At 44.7% G+C, this 24,131-nt stretch overlaps 1 protein-coding gene across 4 annotated transcripts in view; it reads right to left on the bottom strand.

The window, feature by feature from the left end:
* Window positions 1-24,131, bottom strand: part of LPP (LIM domain containing preferred translocation partner in lipoma) — a 398,174-nt gene that overhangs the window by 5,759 nt on the left and 368,284 nt on the right. For all 4 annotated transcript variants that reach the window (XM_067466127.1, XM_067466130.1, XM_067466126.1 and 1 more), the window contains exons 10-11: window positions 3,907-4,085; window positions 1,983-2,103 (exon numbers count right to left, since the gene is read on the bottom strand). In XM_067466127.1, the coding sequence (XP_067322228.1) occupies window positions 1,983-2,103; window positions 3,907-4,085 (300 nt within the window). The remainder of the gene's footprint in view (window positions 1-1,982; window positions 2,104-3,906; window positions 4,086-24,131) is intronic.

The raw sequence follows: 24,131 nt of genomic DNA, 5'->3' as shown, positions 1-24,131 counted from the left end.
TGTCTGACTCTGGGGTGTGGTGCTCATCTCCATTTCTAAGCCGAAGAGCCAGCGTTGTCCGTAGACACCTCCAAGGTCATGTGGCCGGCATGACTGCATGGAGCGCCGTTACCTTCCCGCTGAAGCAGTACCTATTGATCTACTCACATTTGCATGTTTTCGAACTGCTAGGTTGGCAGAAGCTAGGGCTGACAGCGGAAGCTCACGCCGCTCCCCGGAATCGAACCTGCAACCTTTCGATCAACAAGCTCAGCAGCTCAGTGCTTTAACCGGTGCTTGGCCGCTGTGACGGTCTGGATGGAGGCGAACAAATTGAAATTGAATCCAGACAAGACAGAGGTACTCCTGGTCAGTCGCAAGGCCGAACAGGGCATAGGGTTACAGCCTGTGTTGGATGGGGTCGCACTCCCCCTGAAGACGCAGGTTCGCAGTTTGGGTGTGATCCTGGATTCACCGCTGAGCTTGGAACCCCAGGTTTCGGCGGTGACCAGGGGAGCATTCGCACAGTTAAAACTCGTGTGCCAACTGCGCCCGTACCTTGGGAAGTCTGACTTGGCCACGGTAGTCCACGCTCAGGTTACATCCCGTTTAGACTACTGCAACGCTCTCTACGTGGGGTTGCCTTTGAAGACGGCTCGGAAGCTCCAATTAGTCCAACGGTCGGCAGCCATGATACTAACTGGAGCGGAGCGCAGGGAGCGCACAACTCCTCTGCTGCATCAACTCCACTGGCTGCCGATTTGTTACCGGGCTCAATTCAAAGTGCTGGCGTTGGCTTTTAAAGCCCTAAACGGTTCTGGCCCAACCTACCTATCTGAACATATCTCGGCCTATCAGCCCACCAGGACCCTAAGATCTTCTGGGGAGGTCCTGCTCTCTATCCTGCCTGCTTCACAGGTGCGGCTGGCGGGGACGAGAGACAGGGCCTTTTCTGTGGTGGCCCCTCGGCTCTGGAACGCCCTTCCCATGGAGGTAAGATCAGCCTCCTCGCTGATGGTATTCCGAAGAAGACTAAAAACTTGGATGTTCAAGCAGGCATTTGGTTAATTCGGTGCAATGAATGTGTTGATTACGGATTGGTAATATGGATGATGAAATTGGACCAGGATTTTAGTTAGGAGATGTATTGGATTGTGATTTACGTGTAATATTGTGTATTATGTTTTTATGGTTTTAATTGTATACTGTGCACTGTATATTTTGTTGTAAACCGCGTTGAGTCGCCAGTTAGGCTGAGAAACGGCGGTATACAAGGACAGTAAATAAATAAATAAATAAATAAATAACCCACTGCGCCACCGGAGGCTCCCTAAATAAAGTTGATTTATTATTATTATTATTATTATTATTATTATTATTACATCACCCAACCAGATATACTCCAAGGGTGAAGAAAAGGCCCAGGCAGATCAGAAACATTTCCACTCCAATCCTCATGTTATTTGCTCCATGACAACTATTTCAGATGTGCTTCTATAGGCCATATTTCTGAAGTTAACATAAGGAACCTTAAAAAAAATGGCAGCTGAAACCCAAAGTCCACAGCAGTCGAGATGCACAAGACAGTGCAATTCCGTCAAGTTGAAATATTTGTTTTCACCATAACTCATATGCTACAATATGAAAAGTGATTACCCAAATAAGAGAAACATCTTGCAATTTTGATCATCGGGGGTTGGTCTCGATGTCCCTTGTGGTCTCTTCTAACTCCATACAGTCTAAATGTTCTCCATCAGTTAGGAAGATATAGTCCCCAACCACAATGCTATAAAATGCAGTTTCAATCTGCGTTACATCGCATTGCAGATGGGACCACAATCCAAATACTCCCAATAGACGGCCATCCAGATATCCCCAAGGTCACCCAACAGGTTTCAAGTGGGGATTCAAACCTTGGCCTCTAGACTTGTAGTCCAACCACTACTTCAGGGTAGCTCTCACAATAGAAGGTAAATCTGACAGATCTTCTCTATGGGACTCACCTCACAGCGGTAGCATTGCACATGGAAGTCCCGGTCCAGGGCCACGATCCGGACCGTCTCCTCCTGGCCCTGGGCTGGCATGATGGGCTCCTTGCAGACGGAGCAGCGTGGAGCAAACTTCCTAGACATGCAAGAAAAAATGCCATCAGTCAAAAACCCTCTCCTCCAAGTCATCCAGAAACAGGGTCAACTTCCATGCTTCTGCCACAATCTCATTTGGATCAAGGCAACAGCCCAAAGAGTTAGGATGGGAAGGATCCAGTGGTGGAAGAACCATAAGAAATGGGAATCCACCTTCCCAACACTGGTCCTGCTGCCAGGAGAACCCAAATCTATCTTTGAAGGACCAGAAAACAATCTAGAGCAGTGTGTTGTCGAAGGATTTCATGGCCAGAATCACTGGGTTGCTGTGAGTTTTTGGGGCTGTATGGCCAGCAACCCAGTGATTTCAGCCATGAAATCCTTTGACAACACAATCTCTAAGTCCTCCATTATAATTCTAATAGCTGTCCCCTGCCACACTTTGCTGTGGCCCAGTCTGTGTATATGTGTTTTGTGTGTGTATATATTTGTGTAAATGTATATCTATGTGTATATATGTATGTGTGTGGTTTTGCACATGTGTTGTAATGTAATTTTTGTTTTTAAGTCTCTTCTGGTGTGTTTTTCAGTGTTTTTATGAGTGATGGTCACTCATTGGCCTGAGAGGTGTATTGTGTCCAAATTTGGTGTCCATTTGCTCAGTGGTTTTTGAGTTATGTTAATCCCACAAACAAACATTACATTTTTATTTATATAGACTAGCCGTCCCCTGGCCCACATGGGGGTTCTGTGGGGGGGGTTTGGTCCAATTCTGTCGTTGGTGGAGTTCAGAATACTCTGTGATTGAAGGTGAACTACAAATCCCAGCAACTACAACTCCCAAATGTCAAGGTTCTATTTTCCACAAACTCTACCAGTGTTCACATTTGGGCACATTGAGTATTCGTGCCAAGTTTGGTCCAGATCCATCATTGTTTGAGTCCACAGTGATCTCTGGGTGTAGGTGAAGTACAAGTCCAAAACCAAAGGACACTGCCCACCAAACCCTTCCAGTATTTTCTGTTGGTCATGGGAGAACTGTGTGCCAGGTTTGGTTCAATTCCATCGTTGGTAGGGTTCAGAATGCTCTTTGATTGTAGGTGAACTACAAATCCCAGCAACTACAACTCCTGAATGTCAAGGTTCTATTTTCCCCAAACTCTACCAGTGTTCACATTTGGGCACATTGAGTATTCGTGTAGAGTTTGGTCCAGATCCATCATTGTTTGAGTCCACAGTGATCTCTGGATGTAGGTGAACTACAACTCCAAAACCAAAGGACACTGCCCACCAAACCCTTCCAGTATTTTCTATTGGTCATGGGAGAACTCTGTACCAAGTTTGGTTCAATTCCATCATCGGTAGGGTTCAGAATGCTCTTTGATTGTAGGCGAACTATAAATCCCAGCAACTACAACTCCCAAATGACAAAATCAATATTTTTGAGTGAAGGACATACATTGGGTTGTTAGGTGTATGGTGTCCAAATTTGGTGTCAATTCATCCAGTGGTTTTTGAGTTCTGTTAATCCCACAAACAAACATTACCTTTTTATTTATATAGATGGAGAATTGACCATACAGTTGCACTGGGAGATCTATAGATTCCTAAAGTGAGCATTTTTGATGAAATCTGTGAATAAGCAAAAATCTGCAAAAAGTCAACCCAGAAATGTGGAATTGTTTCTTGGTGGCAAACTCATTCTGAGTGTGGGAACTCCATTGAACTTGCTTTTTGGACTACAGCTTCCAGAACCTTGCACCCAACATCCTTGTTCCATTTCCCCTCCTTCTTGAGCCCTTCGTAAACAAAGAAGGACCCCCCCCCCCCAATTGCCCCATACCTGTGGAAGTCCTCAATGCAGTGGATGTTGCCACCGGCATCAACGGTGAAAGGGACACCATCCAGGCTGCGTTGGCAGATGACGCAGGTGAAGCAGTGGGGATGATAGGCCTTCCCTGTGGCTTTCAGGATCCGTTCCATGATGGGCTTGGCACAAACATTGCACTGCTCCAGAGTGTTCTGCAGAAGGGGGAGAAATAATGGAGAAATTGAGTTGCAGAGAAAACAATCCCTCTATCTCTATCCCACCAGTTGGTAACTCTCTAATGCATGCGTGGGTCAACTTGGGCCCTCCAGGTATTTTGGACTTCAACTCCCATAATTCCTAATTCCTAATGGTCGGTATGGCCCAACTTAGCCCTTACCTGCATAGGTACCACTTTGGCAAGAAGGTAATGGCACTCCATGTAGTCATGCCAGCCTTGTGACCTTGGAGGCGTCTATGGACAACGCCGGCTCTTTGTCATAGAAATGGAGATGAGGACCACTCCCCAGAGTTGGACTTGACTAGACTTAATGTCAAGGGAAAACTTTTACCTTTATGTACATATTTATTTATCGTGTCAGGAGCAACCAGACATTTGTATTACATTTTTAACAAAACAAACAAACAAACAGACAAACAATCCACAAAGGTTGCAAGTTTGGTAGTTGATTAAATGTCCTTTGACCAGTAGCTGGCCACTTGGAGCGCCTCTGGTGTTGCCGCAAGAAGGTCCTCCCTGGTGCATGTGGCCAGGCTCAGGTTGCATTGCAGCAGGTGGTCAGTGGTTTGCTCTTCTCCACACTCGCATGTTTAGGATTCCACTTTGTGGCCCCATTTCTTGAGGTTGGCTCTGCATCTCGTGGTGCCAGAGCGCAGTCTGTTCAGCGCCTTCCACGTTGCCCAGTCCTCTGTGTGCCCAGGGGGGAGTCTCTCATTGGTATCATCCATTGATTGAGGTTCTGGTTTGAGCCTGCCACTTTTGGACTCTCGCTTGCTGAGGTGTTCCAGCGAGTGTCTCTGTAGATCTTAGAAAACTATTTTGTTTTCTTGATCTGTGCTTTTTCTGTTACATTCTGTTTTTGGTTAATTTCTTTAAAAAATTAAAAATAACGAAAGGAGAGAAACCATTAAAACTCTGCATTAAGTAGTCAGTATATAACAATGACAACAACAGAGTTGAGTGCCTCAAATGTCAGCCCCGTTTCTGGGCACATTTGACTTCCTGCTTGCAAAAATGGCACCGGTTTTCTCCTATTCGCTCTAGTTTTTGTGCCACTCTTTGCTCTGCTCACCCATAAAAGAAATCAGGCTACTTTAATATGATGTTTAAATTAATACCTTTCAAGCAAAAATAAAAAAAATGTGTAATTTAAATACTCCCCAATTTTGCAGAAGAGCTCTTTTAAAGAGTGGACTAAAATGTGATGAATTCAACCATATCATAGAATCATAGAATCAAAGAGTTGGAAGAGACCTCATGGGCCATCCAGTCCAACCCCATTCTGCCAAGAAGTAGGAATATTGCATTCAAATCACCCCTGACAGATGGCCATCCAGCCTCTGTTTAAAAGCTTCCAAAGAAGGAGTCTCCACCACACTCCGGGGCAGAGAGTTCCACTGCTGAACGGCTCTCACAATCAGGAAGTTCTTCCTCATGTTCAGATGGAATCGCCTCTCTTGTAGTTTGAAGCCATTGCTCCATTGCGTCCTAGTCTCCAAGGAAGCAGAAAACAAGCTTGCTCCCTCCTCCCTGAGGCTTCCTCTCACATATTTATACATGGCTATCATATCCCCTCTCAGCCTTCTCTTCTTCAGGTTAAACATGCCCAGTTCCTTAAGCCGCTCCTCATAGGGCTTGTTCTCCAGACCTTTTATCATTTTAGTCGCTCTCCTCTGGACACATTCCAGCTTGTCAATATCTCTCTTGAATTGTGGTGCCCAGAATTGGACACAATATTCCAGGTGTGGTCTAACCAAAGCAGAATAGGGGATTTGCATGACTTCCCTAGATCTAGACACTATGCTCCTATTGATGCAGGCCAAAATCCCATTGGCTTTTTTTGCCGCCACATCACATTCCTGGCTCATGTTTAACTTGTTGTCCATGAGGACTCCAAGATCTTTTTCACACGTACTGCTCTCGAGCCAGGCATTGTCCCCCATTCTGTATCTTTGCATTTCGTTTTTCCTGCCAAAGTGGAGTATCTTGCATTTGTCCCTGTTGAACTTCATTTTGTTAATTTTGGCCCATCTCTCTCCAAGAAACTAAAGCTGATGTTGTCTATTCAATGCAGATTTCTGAATCATCCATCACCAAGATGCCAAGGAAAAAAATGTTGTAATAATAATAGTGAATGTTTGTCAGTACATTGCAAAAGGAGGCAATGATAAACTATTTCTGAATGTCGTTTACCATGGAAGTGCAATGCAGAGACAACCCAGTGCATTCCCACCAGGAGCTGGACAACAAACTGGCCCAATCTGGGCTTGCCACGTTCTGTTCAGGCAAAACCTTGCTCTTTCCATTGACATGCCAAGGCCTGGGACAGTAATATATATTTCCTAGATGCTGCTTTGATGCCCACGAACCGGCTCTGCCTGTCTTGCCAAGCCCCAAACAGGACAGAGCTGGCAAAGGAAGGAACACAGTGTTTTACAACCCTCCTTCCCTGGATGCAAAACCTGGCTCCATTGTCACATTTCTCCACTGACAAAGAGGAACAGGGTTTTCTCTGGGTTGTTGTAGGTTTTTCGGGCTGTATGGCCATGTTCCAGAAGCATTCTCTCCTGATATTTTGCCTGCATCTATGGCAGGCATCCTCAGAGATTGCGAGGTCTGTTGATAACTAGGAAAATGAGGTTTATATATCTGTGGAATAATGCCCAGGGTGGGAGAAAGAACTCTTGTCTGTTGGAGGCCGGTGTGAATGTTTCAATTGGCCACCTTGATTAGCATTTGATGGCCTGACAGCTTTTAGGTGTAGCTTGTTACTGCCTGGGGGAATCTTTTGTTGAGAGGTGATTAGCTGTCTCTGATTGTTTCTTGTCTGGAGTTCCCCTGTGTTTGAGATTTATTCTTTATTTACTGTTATAAGTTTAGACTTCTTTTAATACTGGTAGCCAGATTTTGTTCATCTTCATGATTTCCTCCTTTCTCTTGAAATTGTCCACATTCTTATATATTACAATATAACTGTATAATACAATATAGTGATGTATAACGCTGATATTGTACTGTGCTAATGGTATAATGTAGCGTGCGTGTGCGTATGTGTGTATATAAGCTGCTATGACTCCCCTTCGGGTGAGAAGGGCGGCATATAAATGTCGCAAATAAATAAATTTCAATGGCTTCTCTGTGTAGCCTGACATGGTGGTTGTGAGAGTGGTCCAGCATTTCTGTGTTCTCCAATAATCTGCTGTGTCCAGGTTGGTTCATCAGGTGCTCTGCTATGGCTGACTTCTCTGGTTGAAGGAGTTTGCAGTGCCTTTCATGTTCCTAGATTCGTGTTTGAGCGCTGCATTTGTGGTCCCTGATGAACCAACCTGGCTACCAGTATTAAAAAACTCTAAAATTGTTGAGAGGTGATTAGCTGTCCCTGATTGTTTCCTCTCTGTTGTTTTGCTGTTGTAATTTTAGAGTGTTTTAATACTGGTAGCCAGATTTTGTTCATTTTCATGGTTTCCTCCTTTCTGTTGAAATTGTCCACATGCTTCTTGTGGATTTCAATGGCTTCTCTGTGTAGCCTGACATGGTGGTTGTGAGAGTGGTCCAGCATTTCTGTGTTCTCAAATAATATGCTGTGTCCAGGCTGGTTCCTCAGGTGCTCTGCTATGGCTGACTTCTCTGGTTGAAGGAGTCTGCAGTGCCTTTCATGTTCCTTGATTCGTGTCTGGGGAATGCTGCTGCGTTTGGTGGTCCCTCTGTAGACTTGTCCACAGCTGCATGGTACACGGTAGACTCCTGCAGAGGTGAGAGGATCCCTCTTGTCCTTTGCTGAACGGAGCATTGGTTGGATTTTCTTGGTGGGTCTGGAGATAGTTTGTATGTTGTGTTTCCTCGTCAGCTTCCCTCTGCGGTCAGTGGTACCCTTGATGTCTGGCAAGAACCCTTTCCCTCTGGGTGGATCTTTGTCTTGACTGTCGTGGCTTGTTCTCGGTCTTGCAGCTCTTCTGATGTCTGAGGTGGAGTCTCCATTGGCCTGGAGAGCCCAGTTGAGGTGGTTCAGTTCATCTTAGAGTAAATGGGATTCGCAGATTCTTTTTGCATGGTTTTCTCTGCTTCCCAAAGGATTTTTCGGATCTCGCTTGAGGTCCGGGAGGAACCAAAGCTTAAACCTGCTTACATGTCTCAGAAGCCTGGCAATTTGCAGACAGTTTCTAACCCCCAGGGCTTTTTTGTACTTTTCAAAACGAACCATAACAAGGGAAATATTTGAACGGAGACCTGGCGTTCGTGCCTAGAGCTGTCAGCATCCAGCGGCAAAAAACGGCAACAGCCTGTGAAAATGCGACCCTGATGCAGGAGGGTCAGAAATCACCCTGGTAAACTGTTTGAGAAAAACAGAACTGTGGAGTTGGAAGAGACCAAAACAGTCATCCATACTAAATCTGTTCTACCAAGGAGGAAGGCACAATCCAAACCCTCCTGAGAGATGGCAATCCAGCCTCTGCTTCAAAACTGAGCCTGGAATCCCAGGTTTCGGCGGTGACCAGGGGGAGCCTTTGCACCATTAAAATTTGTGTGCAAGCTGCACCCATACCTTGGGAAGTCTGACTTGGCCACGGTGGTCCACGCTCTGGTTACACCCTGTATAGACTACTGCAACACACTCTACATGGGGCTGTCTTTGAAGACTGTTCAAAAGCTTCAAATGGTCCAACGAGCGGCAGCCAGGTTACTAATAGGAGCAAAGCATTTCACCCAATCAAAAAATTACAAAGCCAGCAGACCTGATGGGATCCCTACTGAGATATTTAAAGAGGGTGGACCCAAGTTGACACAACAACTCCACCAGCTCATTGAAAAAATGTGGGCAACCAAGAAAATCCCAGCAGATCTCAAAGACCCCCCTTTCTAATAGGGAGGAAAGAACAGACTGTGGAAACTATCACGGTATCTCCCTTCTAATCTTCGCTGGGAAAATCCTTATGAGAATACTTGCAAACATCTTTCTACCTATCTCAGGATACATTCTCCCAGAATTCCAGAACTGTAGAATTAATGCAGTGTGACACTTAGAATCATAGAGTTGGAAGAGACCTCACGCAGAATCCAGTCCAACCCCTTTCTTCCAAGAAGCAGGAAAATTACATTCAAAGCACCCCTGACAGATGGCCATCCAGCCTCTGTTTAAAAACTTCCAAAGAAGGAGTCTCCACCACAGTCCGGAGCAGCGAGTTCCACTGCTGAATGGCTCTCACAGTCAGGAAGTTCTTCCTAATGTTCAGATGGAATCTCCTCTCTTGTAGTTTGAAGCCATTGTTCCACGTCCTAGTCTCCAGGGAAGCAGAAAGGAAGCTTGCTCCCTCCTCCCTGTGCTACATCCTCCCAGAATTCCAGAACTGTAGAATTAATGCTGTATGACACTACTTAGAATCATAGAATCATAGAGTTGGAAGAGACCTCACGCGGAATCCAGTACAAGCCCTTTCTGCCAAGAAGCAGGAAAATTACATTCAAAGCACCCCTGACAGATGGCCATCCAGCCTCTGCTTAAAAGAAGGAGCCTCCACCACACTCCGGGGCAGAGAGTTTCACTGCTCAATGCTATCTGTGATGGCGCGAGTGGCGCCACCTATGTATAGAATTGTTAGTTGTAAGATTAAAACTGTTGTATCATGCTAATCCTGCCCTTTTTACCCTGCTTATGTATAGTTGTATGGATTGATTGCTTGTAGCTGTCAATCAGTACTGTTTGGCTCCACCCCTTCCTGCAGGAGGGGAGAGCTTCCTTTTCTTTCTCATTCTGCCATCAGAGTTCCTACCATATGGACGTGAGTAAAAGACTTGATTCTAAAGGACCCTGATTTAAGTTACCTCTTAACACCAGTTCTGAGGTTTTTAACCCTTGGGACTCATGCTTTATGTCCAGATCGTCCTGGATAACATTGAGGAGTTCCCAAGTGCCTTCAAGTCGGTTCCTTTGGCACCAGAGGAAGATCCTGAGTCTTCAAAACATAGGCCATCTGAACTGGGGTTGTGGTTTGCTCCGGTATTCACAGCCATTGAGGAAAGAGAAAACTTGGTGAGGCTTAGAATCATAGAATCAAAGAATCAGAGTTGGAAGAGACCTCATGGGCCATCCAGTCCAACACCCTGCCAAGAAGCAGGAATATTGCATTCAAATCACCCCTGACAGATGGCCATCCAGCCTCTGTTTAAAAGCTTCCAAAGAAGGAGCCTCCACCACACTCCGGGGCAGAGAGTTCCACTGCTGAACGGCTCTCACAGTCAGGAAGTTCTTCCTCATGTTCAGATGGAATCTCCTCTCTTGTAGTTTGAAGCCATTGCTCCCTTGCGTCCTATTCTCCAGGGAAGCAGAAAACAAGCTTGCTCCCTCCTCCTCCCTGTGGCTTCCTCTCACATATTTATACATGGCTATCATATCCCCTCTCAGCCTGCTCTTCTTCAGGCTAAACATGCCCAGCTCCTTTAGCCGCTCCTCATAGGGCTTGTTCTCCAGACCTTTTATCATTTTAGTCGCTCTCCTCTGGACACATTCCAGCTTGTCAATATCTCTCTTGAATTGTGGTGCCTAGAACTGGACACAATATTCCAGGTGTGGTCTAACCAAAGCGGAATAGAGCATGGGGAGCATGACTTCCCTAGATCTAGACACTAGGCTCCTATTGATGCAGGCCAAAATCCGATTGGCTTTTTTTGCCGCCACATCACATTGTTGGCTCATGTTTAACTTGTTGTCCACAAGGACTCCAAGATCTTTTCCACATGTACTGCTCTCGAGCCAGGCATTGTCCCCCATTCTGTGTCTTTGCATTTCGTTTTTCCTGACAAAGTGGAGTATCTTGCATTTGTCACTGTTGAACTTCATTGTGTTAGTTTTGGCCCATCATCTCTCCAATCTGTCAAGATCATTTTGAATCCTGCTTCTGTCCTCTGGAGTATTGGCTCTCCCTCCCAATTTGGTGTCGTCTGCAAATTTGATGATCATGCCTTCTAGCCCTTCATCTAAGTCATTAATGAAGATGTTGAACAGGACCGGGCCCAGGACGGAACCCTGCGGCACTCCACTTGTCACTTCTTTCCAAGATGAAGAGGAAGCATTAGTGAGCACTCTCTGTGTTCGTCCACTTAACCAATTACAGATCCACCTCACCGTAGTTTTGCCTAGCCCACATTGGACTAGTTTCCTTGCCAGAAGGTCATGGGGGACCTTGTCAAAGAAGGCCTTCCTGAAATCCAGACACGCTCCATCCACGGCATCAATCCCCGCATCTACCCAGCTTGTAGCTCTATCGAAGAAAGAGATCAGATTAGTCTGGCATGACTTGTTTTTGATCAATCCATGTTGACTATTAGCGATGACTGCATTTGTTTCTAAGTGTTTGCAGACCGCTTCCTTAACAATCTTTTCCAGAATCTTGCCCGGTATCGACGTGAGGCTGACCGGACGGTAGTTGTTTGGGTCGTCCTTTTTTCCCTTCTTGAAGATTGGGACCACATTGGCCCTCCTCCAATCTGCTGGAACTTCTCCCGTTCTCCAAGAACTCTCAAAGATGGTTGCCAATGGTTCCGAAATGACTTCCGCTAGTTCCTTCAGTACTCTTGGGTGTAGTTGATCTGGCCCTCAAAGGGGACTTGAACTCATTTAGAGCGGCCAGGTATTCCTGGACGACTTCTTTCCCAATTTGGGGTTGGATGTCCTCCAATCCCTCATCCACTCCATCTTGCTGAGGTTGAAGCAAATGGTAGGATTTATTCCTCTTCTTCCCCAATATCTCCCCACCTCCGCCCATTTTCTTTTTAGCTGGAAGGAACAGGTATTTGCTGAAAATGGCTGGTGATTAGGCAGATGGCAAGAGCGCCTCCCAAACAGTGCCGAGCACCCATTCAGTTTCCGCTTCCATTCGTCACGGAATTAAAATAACAGGGGTAAGAAAGAATGGGAGCGTCTTTCCGCGAAGCCTGGTGTCGCACGCTCTGCATACAATTACAGGGAGAAATGACAGGAAATTGACCCATTTGTGCCAAAGTACCCCTGTCATGTTTCACGCGGCTCCATTTCATGGCCCATTTAGGGATGAGCAATTTCCCTCTCCGGGGCAAGAGATAGATAAGGCGGCGGCTGTGACACATTGCGCTTCCCAGGCACAAAGGCACTCTCTCGTTCTTGTTTTGTTTTCATCCACTTTGCATGTTTTGCACCGAAATTACAGGCAATGGCAATAATGGTATGATTACGGCTCCGCTTCCCTATATTTCCCTCCACTTTGATACGACGAGAAGGATTTCTGGCCATCACGCCTCCCATAAAGAAAGGCTAGGGCGCAAAGCACTCCTTAGTTACTACACAAGAATGCAAGGAACGCACCTCCATCTATACCAGTGTTTCTCAACCTGGGGGTCGGGACCCCGGTGGGGGTCGCGAGAGGGTGTCAGAGTGGTCGCAAAAGATCATCAGAAAACACAGTATTTTCTGTTGGTCATGAGAGTTTTGTGTGGGAAGTTTGGCCCAATTCTATGGTTGGTGGGGTTCAGAATGCTCTTTTGATTGTAGGTGAACTATAAATCTCAGCAACGACAACTCCCAAATGTCAAGTCTATTATCCCCAAACTCCACCAGTGCTCACATTTGGGCATATTGAGTGTTCGTGCCAAGTTTGGTTCAGACCCATCATTAATTGAGTCCACAGTTCTCTCTGAGTGTAGGTGAACTACAACTCCCAAGCTCAAGGTCAATACCCACCAGACCCTTCCAGTATTTTCTGTTCGTCATGGGAGTTCTGTGTGCCAAGTTTGGTTCAATTTCATCGCTGGTGGAGTTCAGAATTCTCTTTGATTGTAAGTTAACTATAAATCCCAACAACTACAACTCCCAAATGACAAAATCAACCCTCCCCAACCCCATATGGGGTATTTGGGCATATGGGGTATTTGTGCCAAATTTGGTCCAGTGAATAAAAATGCATCCTGCATATCAGATATTTACATTACGAGTCATAACAGTAGCAAAATTACAGTTATGAAGTAACAATGAAAATAATGTTATGGTTGGGGGTCCCCACAACACGAGGAACTGTATTAAGGGGTCGCGGCATTAGGAAGGTTGAGAAACACTGATCTATACTATAGAATGAATGAATTTAGATTCCACTTTTGCTCCTCCGGCTCAATGTTATGGATTAGTGGGAGCTGTAGTTCAACAAGGCCGGTTAACCTTCTCTGCCAAAGAGGAGTCATGCCTCAACCAAACTACAATTCGTAAAATATTGAAAAGTTAAAATGGACTTCTCATCTCCCATCTCAAAGACATACGATGAATATATTAACTGGGTTGTTGTGAGTTTTCCGGGCTGTCTGGCCATGTTCCAGAAGCATTCTCTCCTGACATTTCGCCCACATCTATGCCAGGCATCCTCAGAGGTTGTGTGGTCTGTTGGAAACTAGGCAAGTGGGGTTTATATATCTGTGGAATGTCCAGGGTGTTGTTGTTGTTGTTGTTGTTGTTAGGAAACTAGGCAAGTGGGGTTTATATATCTGTGGAATGTCCAGGGTGTTGTTGTTGCTGTTGTTGTTGTTAGGAAACTAGGCAAGTGGGGTTTATATATCTGTGGAATGTCCAGGGTGTTGTTGTTGTTGTTGTTGTTGTTGTTGTTATTGTTAGGAAACTAGGCAAGTGGGGTTTATATATCTGTGGAATGTCGAGGGTGTTGTTGTTGTTGTTGTTGTTGTTGTTAGGAAACTATGCAAGTGGGGTTTATATATCTGTGGAATGTCCAGGGTGTTGTTGTTGTTCTTGTTGTTAGGAAACTAGGCAAGTGGGGTTTATATATCTGTGGAATGTCCAGGGTGTTGTTGTTGTTGTTGTTGTTATTGTTAGGAAACTAGGCAAGTGGGGTTTATATATCTGTGGAATGTCCAGGGTGTTGTTGTTGTTGTTGTTGTTGTTAGGAAACTAGGCAAGTGGGGTTTATATATCTGTGGAATGTCCAGGGTGTTGTTGTTGTTGTTGTTATTGTTAGGAAACTAGGCAAGTGGGGTTTATATATCTGTGGAATGTCCAGGGTGTTGTTGTTGTTCTTGTTGTTAGGAAACTAGGCAAGTGGGGTTTATATATCTGTGGAATGTCCAGGGTGTTGTTGTTGTTGTTGTTAGGAAACTAGGCAAGTGGGGTTTATATATCTGTGGAATGTCCAGGGTGTTGTTGTTGTTGTTGTTGTTGTTGTTGTTATTGTTAGGAAACTAGGCAAGTGGGGTTTATATATCTGTGGAATGTCCAGGGTGTTGTTGTTGTTGTTGTTGTTATTGTTAGGAAACTAGGCAAGTGGGGTTTATATATCTGTGGAATGTCCAGGGTGTTGTTGTTGTTGTTGTTGTTGTTAGGAAACTAGGCAAGTGGTGTTTATATATCTGCAGAATGTCCAAGGTGGTTGTTGTTGTTGTTGTTATTATTATTATTATTAGGAAACTAGGAAAGTGGGGTTTATATATCTGTGGAATGATCTCCAGGATAGGAGAAAAAACTCTTGTCTGTTGGAGGCAAGTGTGAATGTTGCAAGTGGCCACCTTGATTAGCATTTAATGGACTAGTAGTTTCAAGGTCTGACTTATTACTGCCTGGGGGAATCCTTTGTTGGGAGGTGATTAGTTGGCCCTGATTGTTTCTTGTCTGGAATTCCCCCCCTTTTTAGTGTTGTTCTTTATTTACTGTTATGAGTTTAGAGTTTTTTGATACCGGGAGCCAGAGTTTGTTCATTGTCATGGTTTCTTCAGGAGAGAATGCTTCTGGAACATGGCCAGACAGCAGGGAAAACTCACAACAACCCAATGATTCTGGCCATGAAAACTTTTGACAATACAATATACTAACGTCCAATTCTGGGCACTGCAATTGAGGAGAGATATTGACAAGCTGGAAAGTGTCCAGAGGAGGGCGACTAAAATGATCAAGGGTCTGGAGAACAAGCCCTATGAGGAGCGGCTTAAGGAGCTGGGCATGTTTAGTCTGAAGAAGAGAAGGCTGAGAGGAGATATGATAGCCATGTATAAATATGTGAGAGGAAGCCACAGGGAGGAGGGAGCAAGCTTGTTTTCTGCTTCCTTGGAGACTAGGACGCAATGGAACAATGGCTTCAAACGACAAGAGAGGAGATTCCATCTGAACATGAGGAAGAACTTCCTGACTGTGAGAGCCATTCAGCAGTGGAACTCTCTGCCCCGGAGAGTGGTGGAGGCTCCTTCTTTGGAAGCTTTTAAACAGAGGCTGGATGGCCATCTGTCAGGGGTGATTTGAATGCAATATTCCTGCTTCTTGGCAGGATGGGGTTGGACTGGATGGCCCATGAGGTCTCTTCCAACTCTTTGATTCTATGATACTGTACTCTGAATGCAGTTTGGCAACATTTGAACTACTATGGCTCAATGCTGCAGAAGCCTGGGATGTGTAGTTTGGGGAGGTACCAGCACTCTTGGGCAGAGAAGGCTAAAGACCTTGCAAAACCACAACATCCATTATTCCATAGCATTCTAGTTAATACTCATGTATTTCATATGAATGGATGAGCCATTCTAGTTAAAGTGGTGCTAAACTAGAATTCTCAAGCAATGGGCAAAAAAATAAAAATAAATCAAAGACATAGTACTTTAAATGCTTTAAAAATTAGAAATAAAATCAATGTTAACTGCCACTTAACTAAAATTGCATGCTGTAGACATAAAAGCTGTTTTTGTACTGCAGCAAAACTGTGTTACATTAAGTATATCTTTAGTAGTCCTTGCATTGATGTTTGCATAGATAGATAGATAGATAGATAGATAGATAGATAGAGAAATGGATAGATAGATGGATAGATAGATGGATAGATAGATATGTTTTGACTATGTCCAGCCATTAGGAGAGATGGGCAACAAATACACTACTACTACGACTACAACCGGAGCCCCCGGTGGCGCAGTGGGTTAAACCCCTGTGCTGGTAGGACTGAAGACTGACAGGTCTCAGGTTCGAATCCGGGGAGAGGCGGATGAGCTCCCTCTGTCAGCTCCAGCTCCTCATGTGGGGACATGAGAGAAGCCTCCCACAAGGATGATAAAACATCAAATCATCCAGGTGTCCCCTGGGCAATGTCCTTGCAGATGGCCAATTCTCTCACACCAGAAGTGACTTGCAGTTTCTCAGGTCACTCCTGACACGACGACTACGACGACGACGACTACTACTACTACTACCACTGCTAGTTAGAGTTACATATCATCAAAGTAGATGATACTGTATTGAATGGACACCAATCTCTGCTCTTTACACATAAGTTTCATGAACTGTGCTTCTGGCACTCTACTATATTTTTTGTGGAATCACCCACAAGTGAGGTTAATTTTTAAGCCTAACAGCTCCTAATTCAGAAGAGACTGAGAAGAGACATGATAGCCATGTATAAATATGTGAGAGGAAGTCCGAGGTAGGAGGGAGCAAGCTTGTTTTCTGCTTCCCTGGAGAGTAGGACGCAATGGAGTCATGGCTTCAAACTACAAGAAAGGAGATTCCACCTGAACATGAGGAAGAACTTCTTGACTGTGAGAGCTGTTCAGCAGTGGAACTCTCTGCCCCGGAGTGTGGTGGAGGCTCCTTCTTTGGAAGTTTTTAAACAGAGGCTGGATGGCCATCTGTCGGAGGTACTTTGAATGTAATTTTCCTGCTTCTAAGCAGGGGTTTGGACTGGATGGCCCATGAGGTCTCTTCCAACTCTAGGATCTATGATTCCCAACAAATATGGTTTTCTGTTGTTTTCTGTGGAGACCAAGAGGCTTGTTTATAAAGCTATTGCCCTCCCAACCCTGCTATATGCCTGTGAAACGTGGAGTGTCTACAGACATCATATGCGTTGCTGTGGCCCTCATGGGGGTTCTGTGTGGGAGGTTTGGCCCAATTCTATCATTAGTGGGGTTCAGAATGCTCTTTGATTGTAGGTGAACTATAAATCCCAGCAACTACAACTCCCAAATTTCAAGGTTTATTTCCCCCAAACTCCATCTGTGTTCATATTTAGGCGTATTGAGTGCTTGTGCCAAGTTTGGTCCAGCTCCATCATTGTTTGAGTCCACAGTGATCTCTGAATGTAGGTGAACTACAACTCCAAAATCAAAGGACACTGCCCACCAAACCCCTCCAGTATTTTCTGTTGGTCATTGGAGAACTGTGTGCCAAGTTTGGTTCAATTCCATCATTGGTGGGGTTCAGAATGCTCTTTGATTGTAGGTGAACTATAAATCCCAGCAACTACAACTCCCAAATGTCAAGGTTTATTTCCCCCAAACTCCATCAGTGTTCATATTTAGGCGTATTGAGTGCTTGTGCCAAGTTTGCTCCAGCTCCATCATTGTTTGCGTCCACAGTGATCTCTGGGTGTAGGTGAACTACAACTCCCAAGCTCAAGGTCAATGCCCACCAAACCCTTCCAGTATTTTCTGTTGGTTATGGGAGAACTGTGTGCCAAGTTTGGTTCAATTCCATCGTTGATGGAGTTCAGATGCTCTTTGATTATAGGTGAACTATAAATCCCAGCAACTACAACTCCCAAATAACAAAATCCTAATTCTTTGAGTGATGGTCACTCCTTGTGTTGTGAGACATTTTATTGCCAAATTTGGTGTGATTATGTTCATTGGTTCTTTTGTTTTTAAGGTACACATTACGCACAGAGCATTTATATATGTATATAGATAGATAGATAGATAGATAGATAGATAGATAGATAGATATAGATAGATAAGAGAACCTTCTGAACAGAAAGCCATATTTTCTATGCCTAGAATACTATTTCTATATGGAAAAAAGCAATCACAAAACATCGGAATATATTCCCTACATAGAAAACGTTCTGATACAAAATAATGTGTTAATTTTGTGCAGAATAAGTTCCAAATTGCGAAAACTCTTGCCAGTCTGGATGCTGCTCCTAAGATCACTTCACAATTGATCTTCACAATTGAAATATTGAAATCCATTGAAGCCATTGAAATTCACAAGAAGCATGTGGACAATTTCAACAGAAAGGAGGAGACCATGAAAATGAACAAAATCTGGCTACCAGTATTAAAAAAACTCTAAAATTACAACAGCAAAACAGCAGAGAGGAAACAACCAGGCACATCTTAACACCTCTCAACAGGGGATTTTCCCAGGCTCAGCCAGGCCTTCAAATGCTAATGAAGGTGGTCACTTGAAACATTCACACCTAGCTCCAGCAGAGAAGAGTCCTTTGCCCCACCCCAGCCATTCCACAGATATATAAACCCATTTTCCTAGTTCCATCAGACCTCACTACCTCTGAGGATGCTTGCCATAGATGCAGGCGAAACGTCAGGAGAAATGCCTTTAGAACATGGCTCTATAGCCCGAAAAAACCCACAAGAACCTAATCCTATTTTTGTATGAAATTTGCACATATTGCACAAATTATATCCTTAATAAGAGAACGTTCTGAACAGAAAGCCATATTTTCTATGCATAAAATACTATTTCTATATGAAAAAACCCCAAAATACTGGAATATATTACCTACATAGAAAATGTTCTGATACAAAATAACAACATGTTAATTTCGTGCAGAAAAAGTCCCAAATTGAGAAAACTCTTGCTAGTCTGGATGCTGCTCATAAGACCACTTCACCATTGAAATATAATGTTTCCTACTATTTTTAAAACATAATTGTGAGTATTTCTTGCCTCCCGAATGCCTGCCCATTAAGATGCACAAGGCTCCAATTCATGAAAAGTGGCACTCGTTGCACAACGATTGCAAAACCATGTCAACAGAAACACAATGGCTCGCATCTCGGTTTGAGCGAATGGAGCAAAACCACAGCACAAAACACTTCCCGGCATTCTTTGGACGCCTCCCTTCGGAAAATGGAAACAACCCATTAATCAGTTGCGGCCGTCCAGAGATTCTTTCCAGCAATGCTTAAAAGAATTAATAAATATAATAATCATTAAAATGCCAAATGTCCCCATTTCAACACTGTTATGGTTATTCTCGTCGGATTATACAAGTTCAGTAGCTGGACTGAATCAGCCAAAAAAATAATTAATGAATCGTGTTTCTTAATGTAACGTCGATGGCTTTCATGGCTGGAATCACTGGGTTCTTGTGTGTTTTCCAGGCTGTATGTCCATGTTCCAGAAGCATTCTCTCCTGACGTTTCGCCTGCATCTATGTTTCAATTGGCCACCTTGGTTAGCCTTTGAGTGCCATCGTGTTTCTTAATGTAACATCGATGGCTTTCATGGCTGGAATCACTGGGTTCTTGTGTGTTTTCCAGGCTGTATGTCCATGTTCCAGAAGCATTCTCTCCTGACGTTTCGCCTGCATCTATGTTTCAATTGGCCACCTTGATTAGCCTTTGAGTGCCATCGTGTTTCTTAATGTAACATCGATGGCTTTCATGGCTGGAATCACTGGGTTCTTGTGTGTTTTCCAGGCTGTATGTCCATGTTCCAGAAGCATTCTCTCCTGACGTTTCGCCTGCATCTATGTTTCAATTGGCCACCTTGATTAGCCTTTGAGTGCCATCGTGTTTCTTAATGTAACATCGATGGCTTTCATGGCTGGAATCACTGGGTTCTTGTGTGTTTTCCAGGCTGTACATCCATGTTCCAGAAGCATTCTCTCCTGACCTTTCGCCTGCATCTATGTTTCAATTGGCCACCTTGATTAGCCTTTGAGTGCCTTCGACAATACAATGATGGATCTGGACCAAACTTGGCATGCACACCCGATGTGCCCAAATTTGAATACTGGTGGGTCTTGAGGGGAATTGGCCTGAACGATTTGGACTTGTAGGTTCTGGGATTTATAGTTGACCTGCAATCAAAGAGGACTCTGAACTCCACCAAAGATGAAATTGGACCAAACTTGGCACACAGAGCCCTCATGACTAGTAAAAAATACTGGAGGTCTTTGGGAGAAATTCACATTGATTTGGGGATGTTGTAGTTCACTTACATCTAAAGAGCACTGTGAACCCAAACACCGATGGATCTGGATCAAACTTGGCACACATACCCGATAAGCCGAAATTTCATTATTTGAGGAGATTTTGGGGAATCATAGAATTGGGAGAGACTTCGTAGGCCATGCAGTCCAACTCCCTGTCAAGAAGGAGGAATAACACATTCAAAGCACCCCCTTCTTTTCTGGGAGTTGTAGTTCACCCACAAACAGAGAAATGGTGAGCTCCACTGATGATGGACTTGGTCCAAACTTGGCACACAGAACCCCCATGACCCACTGAACCTACTGGAGGGGTTTGAGGAGACTGACTCACTACAGTGGGAGTTGTAGTTTACCCTACGGTCAGAGAGCACACTGAACCCCACTGATGATGCATCTAGAACAAACCTGCAGAACATAAAAAGCTTTAAGTACTGATGGAGTTTTTTTCGGAGTTAACCCAGCATGATGTGAGTTGTAGTTCACCCACAACCTTGGAAGGAAGGAAGGAAGGAAGGAAGGAAGGAAGGAAGGAAGGAAGGACGGAAGGAAAGAAGGAAGGAAGGACGGAAGGAAGGAAGGAAGGAGGGAAGGAAAGGAGGGAGGGAAGGAGGAAGGGAGAGAGGGAGGGGGAGGGAGGGAGGGAAGGAAAGAAGGAAGGAAGGAGGGAAGGAAAGGAGGGAGGGAAGGAGGAAAGAAGGAAGGAAGGAAGGAAGGAAGGAAGGAAGGAAGGAAGGAAGGAGGGAGGGAGGGAGGGAGGGAGGGAGGGAGGGAGGGAAGGAAGGAAGGAAGGAAGGAAGGAAGGAAGGAAGGAAGGACGGAAGGAAGGAGGGAAGGAAAGGAGGGAGGGAAGGAGGAAGGGAGAGAGGGAGGGGGAGGGAGGGAGGGAAGGAAAGAAGGAAGGAAGGAGGGAAGGAAAGGAGGGAGGGAAGGAGGAAAGAAGGAAGGAAGGAAGGAAGGAAGGAAGGAAGGAAGGAAGGAGGGAGGGAGGGAGGGAGGGAGGGAGGGAGGGAGGGAAGGAAGGAAGGAAGGAAGGAAGGAAGGAAGGAAGGAAGGAAGGAAAGAAGGAGGGAGGGAGGGAGGAAAGGAAGGAAGGAAGGAAGGAAGGAAGGAAGAAGGAAAGAGGGAGGGAGGGAGGGAGGAAAGGAAGGAAGGAAGGAAGGAAGGAAGGGAGGGAGGGAGGGAGGGAGGGAAAGAAGGAAGGAAGGAAGGAAGGAAAGAGGGAAGGAAGGATGGAGGGAGGGAGGGAGGGAAGGAAGGAAGGAAAGAAGGAAAGAAGGAGGGAGGGAGGGAGGAAAGGAAGGAAGGAAGGAAGGAAGGAAGGAAGGAAGGAAAGAAGAAGAAAAGAAGGAGGGTGGGAGAGAGGGAGGGAGGAAAGGAAGGAAGGAAGGAAGGAAGGAAGGAAGGAAGGAAGGAAGGAAGGAAGGAAAGAAAGAAAGAAAGAGGGAGGGAGGGAGGGAGGGAGGGAAAGAAGGAAGGAAGGAAGGAAGATGAAAAAGAAGGGAAGGCAAAGAAGATAACAGGACAATCTATCTTTGGAGAGGCGAGTACCAGGCTATATAGAATATTACTTTAAATAAGGAGAGAGGCAGTGTAATGGGCTCCTTCAAGACCCAAGAGATAATAGACTTCACTCTTGCGTCCTGTGAATTATTTAATAACGGCTCCTGAGAAGGAGGGCTATATTTATTTGTCCCATCAGAGCAAACGCAAGGGAGAATATGTACTCTTCTAACTGGTTTTAACTCAATTCCAGAATGTAATTTTTCCCGCAAAAAAAGAGAGAGAAAAGAATGAGAAAGAAAGGAAAAAGGAAGCCGGGGATTGGATGGACGCAAACGCCACCGCCATAAAGAACAAAAAATTGGGAGCGAAATCTTATTACAGCGTTTCCATTTTGCTGATTGGTTTTGGATCTCCGAGCCTCTGATTGATTTGAGTGCTTTTTTAGTAGTTGTACTTTGATTATCTTCACTTCTTTAAAAAAAAAAAGTGGAAATCACAGAAGCATTAATATCACTGAAAATCGCCTCCTTCAAAGGACATCCATCTGAAGGTTTTACGTGGTGGCAATATATGACGTCTGTTTGCATGCCGTTGGTTGTTCCCTGGCTCCGGAGCTCCACTTTCCCAATATTTATGAACCCCAATCACATTTTATTTTTTCTTATAATGGGCAAAAAGGTGGGGAGGGGGTTTTGATGGGGAAAATTGTGCAGGGGGAAGGTTTGGCCAAGTATTATATCTTCCACCACTCTGTTGTTATCATTTGCTAACAAGTTGACTTCAACTTATGGTGACCCTCGTAGAGTCATAGGTGTTGGAGCATGTAAATATCCGTTGGTGAGTGTTGCAACTAAAAAATGCAAAGCATGAAGGAGCATGTATGAAAAAGATCTTGGAATCCTTGTGGACAACAATATGATGCTGCAGCTAAAAAAGCCAATGGGATTTTGGCCTGCATCAATAGGAGCATAGTGTCTAGATCCAGGGAAGTCATGCTCCTCATGCTCTATTCTGCCTTGCTTAGACCACACCTGGAATCACACTTTGTCCAATTCTGGGCACCACAATTGATGGGAGAAGTTGACAAGCTGGAATGTGTCCAGAGGAGGCTGACTCAAAGGATCAAGAGTCTGGAGAACAAGCCCTATGAGGAGTGGCTTAAAGACCTGGGCATGTTTAGCCTGAAGAAGAGAAGGCTGAGAGGAGACATGAGGGCCATGGATAAATATGTGAGGGGAAGTCATAGAGAGGAGGGAGCAAGCTTGTTTTCTGCTTCCTTGGAGACTAGGATGTGGAACAATGGCTTCAAACTACAAGAGAGGAGATTCCATCTGAACATGAGGAAGAACTTTCTGACTGTGAGAGCCGTTCAGCAGTGGAACTCTCTGCCCCGGAGTGTGGTGGATTCTATGATTCTATGACTCGCTGTTTTTGTAAATATTAATATAAAATATAAAATATTTATGTTCTCAGAAAAGGAGGCTGGTGTGCGAGCCGGAAATGTTTAGATTTTAGGAAATAGCCTCCTTTCTGGCTGTGTTTTTGATACACATGTAATTTTCTAAAAGCATCCAGTTCCACCGGATCTTGGAAGGTAAATACTTTTCCTGGTTGGAAATTGGATAAGAGACTGCCAACCAATCCCTGGATCTGCAGGCAATATTTCAGAAGACGGAACCACCTCCGAGGCCACATAATGCAGTTTCATAATGGAATTTACATGCATTGAACTGCCGTACTTAAATCTATACCAGGCATGGGCAAATTTTGGCCCTCTGAGTGATCTGGAGTTCAACTCCCAAAGCACCTGGAGAGCCAAAATTTTCCCATGCCTGGTCTATACTATCCACAGATATATAAACCCTTTTTCCTGGTTCCAACAGACCTCACTGCTTCTGAGGATGCTTGCCATAGATGTAGTCGAAACGTCAGGAGAAAATGCCTCTAGAGAAATGGCTATATCGCCCAAAAAAACCTACAACAACCTACTGGTCTATACTGTTGAACTGCATGATGAAACTATATTATATGGCAGCGTAGATGAGGCCCAGAGTCTCCCTTGCTTAATAAAAACCTACAAAATTGATGTGTCTCAACCTCTATCCTCCTTGTATTAATCCAATGGTTCAAACTGCAATAAAGCCTATTGATTGGTTTGAGAATTTCCTTCAAAATCCCAGCCTCACAAAGATCAACCTGAGCCCCAGCAGGTCCAGCCTGTCATGCAAATGTAACTGTACGGAATGATTAAAAACACAGAAAGCAATAAACATGCAAAGACAGAAGTTGCACATTCCCCGATGTTCGTAGAGTAAGCAATCAGCACTGAAACCATGAGGTTTTTGCAAAAAGAGGAGCTGAAAAGGCTTTTATGTTACCATCGTTTAACATATCATTATTTCCATCTCGGCGGGAGATTTGTTTCCACATTTGCTCGGATTTGAGATGCCACGAGCATCGGGATATTCCAAAGGGACCAAAGGTGCCCCTCTCTTTTGTATCGCTCACTAGACTCATGGGAGTCGAAACCCAAAACACCTGGAGGGCTCAAGATTGCC

Source organism: Anolis sagrei, chromosome 3, assembly GCF_037176765.1.
Source record: "Anolis sagrei isolate rAnoSag1 chromosome 3, rAnoSag1.mat, whole genome shotgun sequence".
Taxonomy (NCBI): domain Eukaryota; kingdom Metazoa; phylum Chordata; class Lepidosauria; order Squamata; family Dactyloidae; genus Anolis; species Anolis sagrei.
The sequence above is the reverse complement of the archived record's forward strand: the minus strand, read 5'-3'. Positions and strand labels throughout refer to the sequence as shown.